Source organism: Fusarium verticillioides, chromosome 9, assembly GCF_000149555.1.
Source record: "Fusarium verticillioides 7600 chromosome 9, whole genome shotgun sequence".
Classification (NCBI taxonomy): Eukaryota; Fungi; Ascomycota; class Sordariomycetes; order Hypocreales; family Nectriaceae; genus Fusarium; species Fusarium verticillioides.
In genome coordinates, this window is record NC_031683.1 from 414,764 (window position 1) to 430,097 (window position 15,334).

The following is a 15,334-nucleotide window of genomic DNA, read 5'->3' on the forward strand; positions in this document are numbered from 1 at the left end:
ATCCGGTATAAGAGAGGGTATGGACAAAGGAAAGGACAGAAAGAGAGAAAGAGGGAGAGTATATCATTTCGGATATTTCGGGCGATCGGTCGACATCATAGATCCTATGTTGGACTGTTTGTGGATTAATAAGGAATAAGCGGGCGGACTTTGGGTAGCGGAGTTTCAGTCCATCATGGGTTAGTCGAATCGGAGGGTTTGGCGATGAACCGCGCGGTTCGTCGCTTGGTAATCATTTCAACACTGGGGCCAAAGGATGAGAGGACGGATCAAATAGAGTAGCTGGATAATATGGTATAGGTGTATTGACACGAAATGCAGCCGTAGCAGAATTAAAGACCAAAGCAGGCAGACACAAAGCAGTAAGAGCTGCCCCTGTCAATCAACCCCACAATCCAACGCTCACTACCCCTGTCAATCATCCCTCCTAAGGCTGCACAAGGGCAATGTCGTAATCAGTAGGAACTAGGAGACGACCCGGACGAAGCATTGAACAAAGTACAGATCCCAAGCTCTTCAACAACTCTATCCCCGTGCATCCAACGTACAGGGAGCATGCTTCAATGCAGTCTATGAAGCTTTCTGCACTCGTCGCACGAAATGTAGCCGTTTAGCTAGGGGGGGGTTGCGGAAGTTGTTGTCGTTGGGTCGATTGTTGTCTCTATAGTTGTAAGGTCTTCTGTGGTTGTCTCTTCAGCAGTTGTAGCTTCAGTTGAGCTCTCTTCAGTAGTAAGAATGGCAGTCGTTATATCTTCTGTCGTAGTTACAGGCTCAGCGGTTGTAGTCTCGCTCTCAATAACCGTTTCGTTAGAGGTGATCTCTTCCACGGCGGTGGTGGTCTCTGTAGAGAGCTGTCCAGCTTCAGTGGTGGTTTCAGGCGCGGCAGGCGAGGTACTCTCCTCAGAGCTACTTTCAGCAGCCTCTGTTGTCTCTGATGAAGCCTGTGATGATGGCGCCATTGAAGTTGAGTCTTCTGCCTCAGAAGATGTGCCTATGGGCGAAGGCGCACTGGTTGGGAATACCTCATCAGTGGTGGTTTCATCAAGAGCTGATGATGAGGCTGGGGACTGTGTAGAGACTTCCGACGCGGCGATGCTGGTTGTTGAGCTGATTGGGATAGACTCGACCGCACTGGAAGAAGCTGCCGTCGATGCCTCGGGTTCGGTCGTTTGTGAAACTGGCTCGACAGACTGGGTTTGAGCGACGCTACTTGACGCAGCGATGCTGACAGAGCTTGATGTGGTCTCTGTCGTCGCAGAACTTTCGATGTTGGTAGCGCTTTCAGAGCTGATGGCCTCAGAAGTCGCGGTCTCAATCGCGCTCGTGGTCGTATCAAGACCAACGAGTCTCCCATTCTGGCACTGTTTCTCTATTCCTTAATTAGAACCAATCTCACATCAGCTTCACAAACTAACTTACCATCATAAACTTCCAAAGTCACAACCTCACACCCAACGGGTCCACTAGTAAAAGTCACATAAACTCTCCCATCGCTCGCCTGGCAGAATCCTGCTGTGATACCAGGCAGATCCACCTGCAGCGCCCGTCCAGTCGTTCCAAAGAGCCTCGTAACAGCACCTGCCGGAGGCGCAGGGCCGGCAGCAAGCTCTTTATAGTCTTCGCCGTCGTAGAAGAACGGTACGCCACCTATGAAGAGCTGCTCTTCTGCTAGGTTGAAGGTTTGAGCAAAGGTGCAGATTGACGGGTTGTTATTTCCGACGAAGCCTCTGTCTGTGTTTTGACGTTTGCGGGTGTTGGGCGCGGAGATGAGGAAGATTACTGAGCGGCCTGGTGGTTCGATTATGCCTGTTGAGGTGGTGAGGGCATCGCTGCTCACGATGGATCCTGATGATGTGGTGATTAGATCGGTCAGAGTTTCGGTCGTGAAATCAAATGACACTGTCTCTGAACCAGATTGGGCTTGCGTTGGTTCACTCTCTACGGTGCTCTGGGACTCTATTTCTGTTACACAGTCAGTTTAACGCTCTGAGATGCCTAGTTAGGGTCACTTACGTGTCACGGGTATTGAGCTAGATGCTCCCGTTGATTGACCAGGACTTACTACAGGAACAAGATAGGTAGACAGGTACGTAACGCACCATGTATCCAATCTCATAGCTCCATGGTCTGCCAGTGAGAGAGCACCACTCGTCCCCAAGACTGTTGTTAGGATTGTTTGACTCTTCATGATATCTCGTATGTTTCCCTCAAAATCCGAGAGAGCTAGACAAAGTCACTTTGGTATTTCGGGACGGAACTTCACGCATTTAAGTACAGCAGTAATCAGACTATCCCATTCCTTCTTGTCGTATTCAAGAGACCCTCTAGACTTGTCGCAGTCTGCTAATTTACTATAAAAAGAAGCGTCTTTCTGCATGTATAAAATAATATTAGGCATTCCACAGTCAGATAAGTCATTCCTCTTTTCTCTTGATTCAAATTCCTGCGACTCAACACAACCCCCTTGCGTCGGCTTGTTTGCCGGATCACCCAATCCTATTACCTTATCCCAGAGACCTTTTTTTTTTACTTCATTTCTTTCCAACTCAGAGCCACTGGTTTCATTTCCTCCAGTATCTGTTTAAGCCAAGCGCAATCACGTCACCTTGGTATTGACGTTGACCTAAGAATAATCAAGCAATCGTGTCTCACCGGCCAACTCAACCGTTATCTTCATTCTCACGCTGTTAGTGCAATGACCTACCCGTGCATTCGTCTCTCACAAGTCGCGTCTCAAGATTCTGCACGTTCAGGCACGGCTACGTAGATGCCACGCCAAATTGCACGCTGCATTGCATCGGCTTATTTTTGCCGTGAAGAGAGAATTGGTCTACGCTTACAAGACCGCCAATAGAGACAAACGACAGATGGATTACCAAACGCCTTAGAAGCTGGAGAGACTAACGGACGCTTCGTTCAAATATGATGTGCCATGTTAACTCGCGGGAGTATCCTTCTAAGTGAAGGGACCAGGTACCCGCTCCTGCAACAGCAAATGGCTAGTGGTACTCTTCCAAAGGCCAGACTTTCTCTAGTTAATCCCGTATTTGTAACTAAGACATCGGACCACTTCACCTCCACTGCCAGAAGCACCATTGTTGCATTAGCTCATCGCGGAACGCTCTTCCACCACCCTGTGCAGGAAGCATATATTGAAGCCGACGTTCACCACGAACATTCAGGTTGACCTACCAATCACAGATAGCTTAGAACAGAATCCTTAGAGCTTGACCATGTAGTCGCGGCAGTCTGCCCTAGCGTCCTCCCCATCTATCAATCCGTGATCAAAGCAGCCCTCTTTTAACGGCTGGGTGCTGATGTTTGCTGTTACCCTTCTGCCAAATTCTTGAGTATTTGTGAGTTCTTTCGTGTTAACCATGTTTATATATGCTCAGCTTAGACCTACTCAGACATAGCATCGTTTCTCATGGGAAACGCAAGTTCTTCGGTTACATTTGCTAAATCTTTACTCTCACAGACACCGCTGTACATTCCATTGGAAACTGAAGATCAATTCTATACTCATCTTACCACAATGCCGTCACTGAGGATACAAATTCGCGGCACCAGGAGGCCACCTAGCGATCCCTCAAGACTCAGGAGTCTTTGAAACAGGACCAATTAGCGCACAAATGCTTACGACAAATTGAGGATCATAAAGAGTTAACTCAAGACAGCTTTAACTACTTGGTTGAGCTGCTCAGAAGTGACTCTCCGACCGGCTTACCCATTCAGCACTCGCGCAGTGTAGACACAAAGCCCTTTGACTACGCAATCTCGCATTTTGTGGCACCGCTATATCACCAAAAAGGGGGCTAGTGGACATTCCTATGCGTTCCTTTTCAGTATCCGAGAAAGTAGAACCCGGGGAAAGGTGTCGTCAAGGCTCAGCACTATGATCCGGATCCGCGTCAGCACAAGGATAGGTCTACTGAGGTGGGCGACAAGATTCGCTCCTGGGTCGAGCAACGGCCTGGTTCAAACGTGGAGTTGAGGTTCACTCACGAAGTAATTCCCGTCATGAAACCACGTCCACCCAATATTTACTTTGACGGTCTAGGTGAGACCGGCCGTACCACAGTCGAGCCAGAATGTAACAGGCATGAATGCCGTTATGGGGACCATGGACTTCAGTGCCCGTCAGTGTATTCAGTCAAAGGACAAGTTCTGGAGCGGTGACCCTGTAGAGACGATTAAAACTACATTACAGGTAACTCGGTCCCGGCACCCTACTCCAGAAGTAACACCTGGAAGGAGGGGATCTTCTGTATGTTCTACGGGTAATGGAGCCCAGGGTATGAGAACTCCTGCCGGAACCCCTAGGAATGGTGCTCGGGAAAGATGGGAACTCTCATCATATGATCAAAAGGACATCTTCGGTAACGAGACACCAAAGACGAAAAGCCCAAAGCGCCGACACACCGATTCGGCCGAATCTGTGTCATTTGACGTCAGAAGGAAGTTACATGATGCCGCCTTCTTCATCTCGGAGCAGAAACTTCCTGAGTTGGCAGCTCTTCAGAAGGAGATCGACGATCGTCGCAAGGAACGCAATAAGCATGGCCTGGTTATCAAGAGTAAGAAAGAAGAGCTAGAGAGGTGTCAGACCAAGCGAGCGTCGCAAGTCAGGGTGCCTGATATGATCGATACAGAGGTCTCGAAACTCGGCGACGACATCGCAGCTGGTGAGAAGGCAGCTGGAGAAGAGCTCGCAGTACTCCCTCCCCCCACGATTCCCCATGCCGCAGTCCCTGCCAGAAATATATAGAGAACGCTTTGGGAAGAACATCAGACCGCAGAAGCAGAGGCACGAGGATTTCAGTATAAAGGGCACGGCGATCCAGATGTTACAGTCAGCGGAAGAAGATTGTACTATACGTGAAAAGGAAGTAGAGCAGGCTGAGAATGAGATGAAGGTGATTGAGGAGGGGGTGAAGACGGCGTATATGAAGAAGGAGTTTACGGCGATGCAGGAAGACATTTGAAGGATCACCAGGCTCTTCTATCGCGGTTTGAGGGCGATGAATTGGAGAAGTAGTTCGCTAAGGGGCCAGACAATATGTAATGGTTGGCGGATGTTTGGGTTTGGTTAGAGACTTTTTTACATCGCACACAAGTCTCGGCAGATGCATTTGTTTGGTAGGTGTTGGTCATTGTGTCTCAGGTTAGCGTTGCCTTAACATTGCAGCCTAGACTATCTTGTTTTCCCGCGAAACGATTTCTATCTAGGGCGCGCAAATAACAATTCATCTGCATCGTGAAGCGATATCTCTAATTATCTGGTGCTGAGAGTCAAAACGTGGGGTTGTGAGATGAACATCTCCGGAATCCCGGCAATTCGGCGATATGACGTTTTGTTTTGTTTCCAGGTGACCAATACAAATTGAGTTTGTTACATGGGGTCGGCAGAGCTGATGATCCCCGGGTTCCGGGTTTGAATCCTTCAATTGAGTCACACACAACCATCACAACTTAGCCAGATACAACAACTAAATTATAGAGAAGAATACAATACAATAGAATGACTCACAGACATGCTCGGAAAAGTCTCGTCAACTGCCGGTGCACGGCTACGCACGGCCCGGCGACCGAAATCTTGATCTCGGCTGTTATCAAACCTATCGCCAATCGCCCAACCGATTTGAGCTTAAAGTGATTGACTCTTCCCTGGCGGAGACCAAGACCAAGAAAAAAAGAAAGGAAAAAAGGGCTGCTCAACAAATTACGTCGTCATCCCCAAAATTTCTTATCCTTCGGCATCTCTCCGTCCGAATTTCCAGCGAAGCTTCTAATACCTACGGCAGTACCTAGCCTAGCCTACTTTATTACTGACAGTAGCACCGAGTGCGCCCCCAACGTGTAACCAAGGATTGGATCTACTGCAGGTGGTTTGCTGCAGTCTTGCCCGTTTTTATCCTTGTCCGTTGAACCCGTCGCTGTCACATCCCATCCCATTATCGCACCATATTCACTCACACTGCAGCAGCTGCAACCGCGCTCGCTGTGGATGCCTCTAATGTTTTCCTCTCGGCTCCCTTCCTTTTCTCTCCGCTCCTCCTCTGCCTCCCTCACATCTTTATCTTTATCCTCATCATCTCAACGCCTTGCCTCTCGCTCCATACTCACCAGCTTCAAACCCCGTTTCTCTTCTTCATCTTCATCCTCCTCCACACAAGACCCAATACCCGCTCCAAAACCAGAGTGGCGCACAATGGCCGAAAAGGACATCACAAAGTATCTCCAGCAGAGCCACGATCGGCTCTTCCACAACAACCGCGCCTGGGCCGAGAACAAGGCCAAGGTCAACCCCGACTTCTTCAAGAACCTCGCCGCCGGCCAGGCACCCGAGTATCTCTGGATTGGATGCGCCGACTCTCGCATCCCCGCCGAGCAGATCTGCGGCCTTGAGCCCGGCGAGGCATTTATCCACCGCAACATCGCCAACCTCGTGTGCAACACGGACCTCAACGCCATGGGCGTCATCAACTACGCCGTCAAGCACCTCGGCGTCAAGCACATCATCGTCTGTGGTCACTACGGCTGCGGAGGTGTCAAGGCGGCTATGACCCCCCAGGACCTCGGCCTGCTGAACCCGTGGCTTCGCAACATCCGCGACGTGTACCGCCTCCACGAGAAGGAGCTCGATGCTATCGAGGACGAGAGCGCCCGCTACGACCGCTTGGTCGAGCTGAATGTCGTCGAGCAGTGCCGCAACGTCATCAAGTCTGCTGATGTCCAGCAGTCGTGGCACGAGAACAAGTATCCCATTGTTCACGGATGGGTGTTTGGTTTCAAGGATGGACTTCTCAAGGATCTTAAGATTGACTTTGAGGCTGTGTTGGCTGACATCCAAAAGATTTACAACCTTGTTGACAAGAAATAATGGGAGAGCGTGGCGTTGATAGAAAGAATTTAACTTACCTTACTGATCCACGTATTGTGTCTGTGACTGCTGATGATGCAAGGACAGACTGGTGACATGATAAGAGGTTCAATCAAGGGGCAACGTCCACCTTTTAAACATATCAGTAGCGTTCCGGAAGTGCCTGATATGCAGGGATATTACTCTCTTCAGCCCTACAAGTTGCCGTAACAGGGACCACGGCTTAGCTCGACCGCACCTCGATGACGGTCTGGACCTTCAAGGTGTCGAGAGACGGAGGAGCAACACAACGACGACTTATTCTCGCACAATTGTCATTTTGGTACCCTCTCTGGAATGCCAGTACTTCTGAGATGGCAAAGAAATTTTTAAATATTTTTTAAATCTTCTTATTGATGGTAGAAATCGCAAAAGCCTATCAGAGGGATCGCTCTCACGTGACCACCCTTTCAGGGTGCATCTCCACACATCGTACGATTTCCACATGGCCTGGTCCACGATGGAGGGATCGCTTGCAGGCCTCGGATCCAGAGACGGCAGTTTTTTCTTCAAGTGCCGGGTTGGAGACTGGCGAATATGGGGAAGTTGGTTGGCCGGAAAAAGAAGGTTGTTTATCTTTTGTTTCTAATCTAAATGGCTGAGATGAATTGGGAAATGTCTCTGAAGTATCGGTGGAGGGAGTCTGGTGCAATCTGAACCATGCGTGTAAATGTGAAGTCTGCGCTTAGTTTTGTCATGATTAGTGAACTATAACGGAAATTCATCTGCAAATACCAAGTTCAGTTCAGCTTCAATGTGGATTTTCTTCATCCGGTTGCCTCAAGATCATGTGCTGTGGTCTCGCAATCTGATGACCTTGATGGATAGAGCGCATCCGACAAATATTGAACGGAAATATTGGAACGGCATGCATGCGTTGACTGTCCTTGCTCGGATACTTAATACTTGCGTTTTTGTTGCAAACGAAAACATTGGGGTTTTCTTGTAAAATACATCGGCTTGACTCCACGGCTTTGTCTTCTGATGGCAACGTTCCTTCACGATAAATCCCATACCGTGATTTGTTTCACAATCAACAGCTTCTAAGGCAGCAGAATGAACCTATCGACTATCTCTGATTCCCAACCAAAGGTAGAAATAAAACACCACTCTTTAATCGTTTGAAGATTTCTAACCGTCTATCATCATTTAATTATGCTCGCGACAAACACTCGTCCTCAGTTACAGACTGCGTGCAAGATTACCCTACAGACAAGCAAGTCGGAACATTTCTGCTCTCCCCCTTCGTCCTTCATTCCGTTTCACCCGCCAACGCCCAACCTCGGACTGAAACTTCATCCATTCCTTTATCACTCATCTCACTCTCTTCAAACCTCAAAAGCACCAGCTTTCTCTCTCCGCCTAACCCACTGTCTGTACATGAGCTCTGCTTGTTCACTTCCCTTCAGCAACAAACATCACGTGAGTGACTCGGTCTGGTGGTCTAGTGGTATGATTCTCGCTTAGGGAAAACCCTACAGCATAGCTTGCGAGAGGTCCCGGGTTCAATCCCCGGCCAGACCCTTCCTTTTGCTGACGAAGTGTTTCTTTTCGCTGTCGTTGTTGGGCTGTCGATGTTATGAGGCCATTGAGTTTGGGTCTCACCGAACCTGTAGTCACTTGCAATACCCCTCTTTCGTTTCATACACGCTTGCAAACATGCCTGTAGAGGTTACTGAAATCTCTGCCCTTTCTCAATCAGTCTTGTTCCGGTGACACCGACAATTGGTTGATAGATGTGTCGCATAGTAATTGGTGATGGATGTTGCGCTTGCATGCAGACACTTTTCGTGGTGGAGACATTTCGGCGCTAGTCTGTTTAGGTAGGTCACCCACCTGTCGCGTTTTGCCCATGCATCATAGGGCGCAAGAAAAGACTTAGCCTGAATCAAAGCTAGCAAAATAAACACAGTAAAGGCTATCATTAGTTTCTACCAGTCTGCCTAAGTAGTTTTGTCACCTACGATCGAAGTCTGAAGTTTTCTTACTTCCCCTGGTCTCAGTGAGTGCACCTTTCAACGGCTCCAGCTGCAAACAAAAAAAAGTAAACAACCCGTGCAGGCCATCCCAGCCCATCTCATCCAAACATAACTCAACCAATACAAACTTGACGTAAGACAAGGCTTCACAAACCGCGTTTGCCTCCGTTTGTTGCTCATTTTTTCCATTTTTATTCTTTACTCGAATAACCAGTCCAAGTCAATCTGTTTGTGTCTCCCGTGTTTCTGTCATCATGAACGCGATTTTCAACTTCCTGTCATCACCGCTCAAGCAGCCCGCAGAGAGACCTCCACCCTCCAGCATGCCACTTACCGCCTCGCGACCGAGTTTGTCGCCTAGAGAGCAACGTCTTGCCAAACGCGCTGCGGATAGGTTCTCGGAGCCGGCTGGTCGCAGTCCCGTAAGTTTCATCTACAAGGTGCTTGCGCTGCGCTGCGCAGGTGTCTCGATGAGCTGGCACCTCCCGTGTTATATTAGGCATCCGACTAACTTCTTGGCTTATCTAGCGGTCGCGTCTGAGTAACGTTTCTCTTGCATCCACAGACCACGATAACACCGCCGAGATCTCTGTCGTCAGTCGACGAAGAGAGACCATCGCCATGGCCCCGCCGCTGAGTGTTAAGAAGAAGCGCATCAGCACATCGACGCGCTCGTCCCCGATACACAAGCCATCAAAGTCTAACGGATCTCGCGTCGCATCGTCGCCTGCCGTCCGATCTTCCCCTAGAGGGCGGGAATCGGCCGAAGGATCCCCGGCCTCACTCCCCAAGAGAGTTTCTCATATCGCGCCATCGCCTGCTGTTCGATCCTCTCCTAGAACGCGAGAATCGATCGGAGCACCGCCAGCCCTCGCCTCGTCACCAGCCTCAGTCCCCAAGAGAGTTTCCCGCGTCGCATCGTCGCCCGCCATCCGATCCTCCCCTAGAACGCGAGAGTCGGCCGAGCTTGGAACGCCGGCCTCAATCCCTGTTTCTCGAAGCAGCGAGACCAAGAGTCCTAGAAAGTCTTCCAGGGCCCCGCGCGCAACGAGACCGCAAACAAATGGGACGGAGAGGACGCTCGAGGAACAGCCCGAAGAGGTGCATCTTGAAGAAGAGGAAGAAGAGGTGGAAGAGGACAGGCTATACGAGTTCGTGAGAATTGCGGATCATCGCTGGGTTGAGGACGAGAAGAAGGAGAACATGATCGAGCTTCTCATCCAGTGGAAAGATGGTGAGAACTCTTGGGTCTCAGAGGAGCTTCTTCACACCGACAACCGACAGGCCCTGTTTGCGTACTGGCGCTCGCAACCTGGTGGAAGACCTAAGAACCCCGAGGACGATGACGTGTACCAGGTTTTCGCGATCAGGAAGCATCGCGTTCGGAATGGTGTGCCGCAGGTCCTGGTCGAGTGGTTAGGCTACGACACACCCGAAAACACCTGGGAGAACCAGGATTCTATCGAGGAGGCCGCACCCAAGCTCGTCGACGCCTATTTTGACCAAGTCAAGGGCAAGGCCAAGATTCCGGCTAAGACTAAGAGTCAGGCGAAGAGCCAACCGAAGAGTAAGGCGAGGCCCAAGGCTCCCGCGAAAAACAAGGCGTCCGCGCCCGCGAAGACCAAGGCTCAGGCCAAGACTCCGGCTCGAGGCGTGACTAGAAGCAGCGCAAGGGTGTCGAAGCGATAGAACTACACTGGATTACGATTTGAAACTGGTCGGTTGTACTGGCTAAAAACGGGTGTGGAAGCCATGTTTAAAGGCTTGTGATGATGGAAATGAACATTGTTTGGACTGTAATTATTATCGGAGTGGAAACAATAAGCAAACTGCATTTTTTGTTACATGTGTTTTGTGTGGAATCGCCTTAGCCTGCCTTGACCCTAAGCGGTGAAAACATTTAGGCAATTTTCCCAAGATGTTGTAGACTCTTTACTGAGGTTATTTGATCCTCGCCTAAAGAGTTGGGTTTTGCTGCCTGTGGCCTGCCTTGCAAATGCATGATGGTGATGATCGGGTTTGCTCACCATGCCATTGGGAGCCTAGGACCTCTGTCCTAAATAGTAAAAGACCTGAGCAGATGTAACATAATTTATTATAGAACTTGCAATTTAACGCAGATTTAGGAGATCTTAGAATGTGTATTTTTGACCTCTTACTCCAACGTCAGAGGTTTTCCTGCTCCATGTAGACTGACTGACTGGATCCTGATGGGGCTGACTGTATCCAACACGCTCCCTCAATCATCATCATCTTCATCTCTTCATCCTCACTCAACGCAAGCTCCATTAAGCACAACCACAATGACATCCCCCAATATCTCCTCCCGTATTCCCACGCTCATACTCCTCTCCATCCTCACAATCTTCGGCTTCGACGCGCTCATTCTGCAACTCGACCGCAACGGCTACACCCCAATGCTGAAATCCATAACCCACGACCCCCTCCCACGCTTCCTCCCCGATACTAACCGCCTACTCCTCAAGCAATACACCGGCATAGCACCAGTTGATGACTTTTTCGCTTTTTCGAATGTTATTTGGGCGAATGTAACTGATGGCTCGAAGCCGGAACTTTCGCTGTTTACGTTTTGTTTTGGGGCGCAGTTGATTGCGTTTTTCGTGGTGTTTTTGATTGAGGCGCAGAGGGTGCTTACTTGGAGTCCGCTTGTGCTGAAGTAAGTTGTTCTTTGAGGGTTGAGAATTGAGGTGCTGACGATGAATTAGTGGTGTGTTCTGGGGATTTGCGGTGCAGAGTCTTGGGTTTGGATTCGTTGCGCCGCTTTACTTTGTCATTCACTTGATCTTCACAGCTGGATCGTCGAGGTCTGAGAGTGTTCATATTCGCGACTACTTGTGTCTTCACACGGTTGTTCCATCTTTTCTTCTCGGATACATCGTGCCGTGTATTTTCATGGCATACCCATTCTCGAACTTCAATGTGCGACAGTGGTCTAATGCCGTCTGGTCTATTGCTCCAGTCTACATCTTTACACTTCAAGCGGTGTTTACTGTTGTGCTGAAGAGACTGAGTGTTGGACAGGATGCGCATAAGCCAAAGGTTGTTCTTGACAAGACTGCTTTATCGCATGCGTACAGTTTCGCATGGAACGTTGCTGTCATAGGCCAAATGACAACCTACGCCGTCCTCATCACAGCGAACATCCTCCCAGGTCTCTTCCCCGATGGTCTAGCGGCATCATTGAGCATGAACAGTGTCTTCATTCCCGACGCGGCGCCTCATTCGTATAAACCCATGTCCAGCGCCGCAGCGGCTATTCACAACTTTTTGATCTACGATTTCGCGACGGGGTCTGTGGCGGGACTTGTGTGGGCGCTGCAACAACTCTTGGAGGTCAAGCCAGAGTTAAGAGTTGGAGAAGAGAGGACTAATCTTATGAGGGGGATTGTCACGAGTGTTTTGCTGTCGGGTCCTGGAGGGGCGGTTGTTGCGTTGATGCAACATCGTGATGACTCTGTTCTAAGCGCTGAGGGCAAGGCTGAGAAGATTCAGTGAACGAAGTAGGGCTGGGATGGGTGTATATAAAAGTTAAAGGCAAGATTGTGATAGGGTTGCTTTCTGGTTATCTAAGCCTTCTCTTCTCTGTTCTCGCCAAGAGGAACATCTAAGCCATGACGTCCCTTGTATCCTGATACCTCAGCTGGTTTCCATCCGCCCTTCTGTAGCAGAGATTCATCCTTGAGACGATAGACTTCAACCTTGAGAGGTCGACAGCACTTGATCATCTCCTCCTCACTATCCTCCCCAAAGCCCCAGAGTGACAAATCACCACCAGGGCAAGTACCTACAATAATTAGCAACTCTCAACTCACATCACATCTCGAACGTGCACTTACTCAAAGCCATGAGCAGATCCTGCTCCGCCAAAAACTCAATATAATCCCCCTTCTCCGCCGGACAAGGATTCATAAAATATCTCCCCTGATCATCCAACCCCGTGACCTGAAAGATATTAATAACATCATGAACATCCCCCTCATTCAAGCCATACGGCAACACCGCGCGGGTCAGGTTAGAGTGACACTGGAAGTTATACTGTCCTCCGCTGAGAACAGTGTTGATGTACGGATCACATCGCGTGCCGAGAAGATCATGCACTCGACCTCCATGCTCATCTGTGCCGTACCAATCAAGAGTGTCGGTAATTATGGTGGCCAGAGGTCGCATGTAGGGAAGATTAGACCAGAGACGGTCATACGTTGAGACATGTGAGGCGTGAAGCTGTTTTGTGCGAGATGCCCAGAAGCGTTCACGCGGGTTATGAGCATTCCAGATATTCAAGTCACCTATCTGTGTAAGTTCAAGGCCATGTATCTTACTCATCCTCTGCTCACTTCACCCCCAGATATCCTTACCAACCTGCGGCCCCTCAAGCGTGCTGATCTTGACGATACAGCCCGCTGGAGCTTTCCATGCCTTTCCAGATCGGATGGGTAGAGTGAATTCTTCGATGAGTTCACGTGGTGCTTCGCGGATGGAGGTGTACAGGCTCTTGTCGACGGTGAGGACGGAGCCTGGGGAGGGGAGATAAGCTGGGACGGGCTTCTTGATGGGTTTTCTGTTTGCTAGACGCGAAGCTCCATTGGAAGACATGATGACTTTGAGATATTTTGTATGAGCGGGAAGAGAAATTTGGTGATGTGAGAGGAGAGTGTTAAGTAATAACGATCTCTTGGCTGTTCTAAGTGGAGACTGGCCGTATCTCGTCCTCTATTGCATCAAGCTGATTGAGTTACAAGAAGGCGCACGATAAGATATCTTGAGCCTGGAGGTACTCGGCATCTCATTCATAGGGCGTGGATGACATTTACTCGTTGATCATTAATAATCTGCGCTTTTACCTAAGGTCGACTTTGGCTGTATCAGGAATTACAGGTTGCTTGTTGGGATGATGCGATCTCGGAGGAGGATCGGCATCGCCAAGACTTGCCGATATTGATACTACACGGCAAATAAACACTTGCCAGAGGCTTATATGTCCTAGAACATGACCCCATATCTTACCAGTGCTCTGTCTATTAATTTACGGACCTAGGTAGTCTTTACAAGCCTTTTAACAGAGTGAGTTACTGTATGTGACTGCTGTAAAGCTCGCTGGCTTGCCCCGCATTACCTCATTAGCTACCCCTCCACGAAGCTCAAGATCCCGCCAGAACTTTGTCTTTGCGTTTCCTATCAGGCTCCAATCCAATACAATACACGAGGACCACGGTATTCGCGACGATGAGGCATCGAATAGTGCCTGGGTGGGCGCCGACGATGGTATCAGAATGGAGATATGAAACACCGCATCTGTCGACCACGCGCCGTCTCCCCCAAAGAATGCTCGCGTCGGATGAACCTGTCACAAACGAGCATGTCGACCAGCGAAGCCCCTCGCGATGCGCTCGAAGACGACAACGATCACGGACGCAAATATAATGATATAATTATAACCATCATGCATGCGGCTCGTCGAAACCTGTGAAAGACGGGCACAAGAGCTCGAGGGCGACGCCGATTTAGACCTCCACTCTGGTCCCAACTTCGAGAGCGTAAATGATCGAGGGCCCGCAAGTCATGCTCAAGTTGCAACGCTTCCATGGCCGAGAAAGACCTCAAATACTGCCGAACATATTCCAGAGCGCACGAAACCGTATCTACGACAATGCTTCGTTAGCGCGTGCCTTCGCTGTGAGGACCAGTGCAACAGAGTCCTCCCACCTGGCGGTACTAGCCACAAGACCTTCCCTTGAGCGACGCAAACTCGGCCGATACGATATTATCTCACAGCCCTTCATTCCATAAGCGCACCGCCATGAAAGGTGCTACGTCACCATAACCTAGTCTCGACAAAGGAGCACAGCCTCTTTAACCGGCACCATGCTGCGGCAAAGATACACATTTTTGCACTAGGCTGTGAAAGCTCGAAGATATTGACAAGAGAGAGGCCCAGTCACAACCTGGCTAGCTGTCGTCTTCGGGGATGGCAATGTTGATCAAGCAGCGTATTCTCTTGGGCGATAGACAAATGTAGCGATCGGGCAAAACTCCAACATACCAGCGCCGACATGGGTTCAGATAACCTGAGCACAAGAGTGTAGGAAGCAGTGCCCGAAAGGTCGGTATCTGTCTCATACGGCGCATTGGCCTTGGTCTCATTGTTGCTCGGTCTGCCTACTATGCTTTCACGTACGACTTGCAATCCTCGTAACATGAGACCTTTCTTCGTAGGGCTTTGAATGAAGGAGACTCGAAATGGCCCTCAACCATGGGTTTTGCACAGGCAGGTCGTCTAAGAGACGTACCTCGGTCGTTTCGCTGATGATCTTTAGGAATGGTTGAATACGCACTAAGAAGGAAATAGGACGGTCGCTATCAAGCTTATCATGTCCCTAATTACGCGCGTGAGTTGAAGTATCACCAACCATAC

The 15,334-nt window shown here is 49.6% G+C and overlaps 7 protein-coding genes and 1 non-coding gene across 9 annotated transcripts; 5 read left to right on the forward strand and 3 right to left on the reverse strand.

Annotated features, from left to right (window-relative positions):
- Positions 1-614: 614 nt before the first annotated feature.
- FVEG_11107 (hypothetical protein) lies at positions 615-2,188 on the reverse strand (the record flags this gene model as incomplete). Its single annotated transcript, XM_018900273.1, has 3 exons — positions 615-1,369; positions 1,420-1,962; positions 2,014-2,188. The coding sequence occupies 3 exons, from the start codon at positions 2,186-2,188 to the stop codon at positions 615-617; spliced, it is 1,473 nt and encodes a 490-aa protein (XP_018758524.1).
- A 1,914-nt stretch (positions 2,189-4,102) lies between these two features.
- On the forward strand, positions 4,103-5,165 carry FVEG_11108 (hypothetical protein; the record flags this gene model as incomplete). The annotated part of the gene is made up of 1 exon (XM_018900274.1): positions 4,103-5,165. The coding sequence occupies one exon, from the start codon at positions 4,103-4,105 to the stop codon at positions 4,766-4,768; it is 666 nt and encodes a 221-aa protein (XP_018758525.1). The 3' UTR covers positions 4,769-5,165.
- A 392-nt stretch (positions 5,166-5,557) lies between these two features.
- Positions 5,558-6,933, forward strand: FVEG_11109 (carbonic anhydrase). Its single transcript, XM_018900275.1, has one exon. The coding sequence runs from the start codon at positions 6,008-6,010 to the stop codon at positions 6,881-6,883; it is 876 nt and encodes a 291-aa protein (XP_018758526.1). The 5' UTR covers positions 5,558-6,007; the 3' UTR covers positions 6,884-6,933.
- Positions 6,934-7,796: 863 nt separating this feature from the next.
- FVEG_11110 (hypothetical protein) lies at positions 7,797-10,795 on the forward strand. Its single transcript, XM_018900276.1, has 2 exons — positions 7,797-9,323; positions 9,430-10,795. Exons 1-2 carry the CDS (start codon positions 9,156-9,158, stop codon positions 10,588-10,590), a joined length of 1,329 nt encoding a protein of 442 aa, XP_018758527.1. The 5' UTR covers positions 7,797-9,155; the 3' UTR covers positions 10,591-10,795.
- FVEG_16966 lies at positions 8,356-8,446 on the forward strand. The gene has a single exon. It is a non-coding gene; the product is annotated as a tRNA-Pro (tRNA).
- Positions 10,796-11,145: 350 nt separating the features above from the next.
- Positions 11,146-12,542, forward strand: FVEG_11111 (hypothetical protein). Its single transcript, XM_018900277.1, has 2 exons — positions 11,146-11,578; positions 11,628-12,542. Exons 1-2 carry the CDS (start codon positions 11,205-11,207, stop codon positions 12,415-12,417), a joined length of 1,164 nt encoding a protein of 387 aa, XP_018758528.1. The 5' UTR covers positions 11,146-11,204; the 3' UTR covers positions 12,418-12,542.
- Positions 12,423-13,755, reverse strand: FVEG_11112 (hypothetical protein). Of its 2 annotated transcripts, XM_018900278.1 has the most exons (3): positions 13,278-13,755; positions 12,759-13,208; positions 12,423-12,706 (listed from the first exon to the last, which is right to left on the reverse strand). In XM_018900278.1, the coding sequence occupies exons 1-3, from the start codon at positions 13,513-13,515 to the stop codon at positions 12,489-12,491; spliced, it is 906 nt and encodes a 301-aa protein (XP_018758529.1). In that variant the 5' UTR covers positions 13,516-13,755; the 3' UTR covers positions 12,423-12,488. The 2 variants fall into 2 exon arrangements, with proteins under 2 accessions (XP_018758529.1, XP_018758530.1); XM_018900279.1 differs by having other exon boundaries at positions 12,759-13,755.
- A 1,017-nt stretch (positions 13,756-14,772) lies between these two features.
- FVEG_11113 (hypothetical protein) lies at positions 14,773-15,174 on the reverse strand (the record flags this gene model as incomplete). Its single annotated transcript, XM_018900280.1, has 3 exons — positions 14,773-14,787; positions 14,963-14,987; positions 15,098-15,174. 3 exons carry the CDS (start codon positions 15,172-15,174, stop codon positions 14,773-14,775), a joined length of 117 nt encoding a protein of 38 aa, XP_018758531.1.
- Positions 15,175-15,334: the final 160 nt, after the last annotated feature.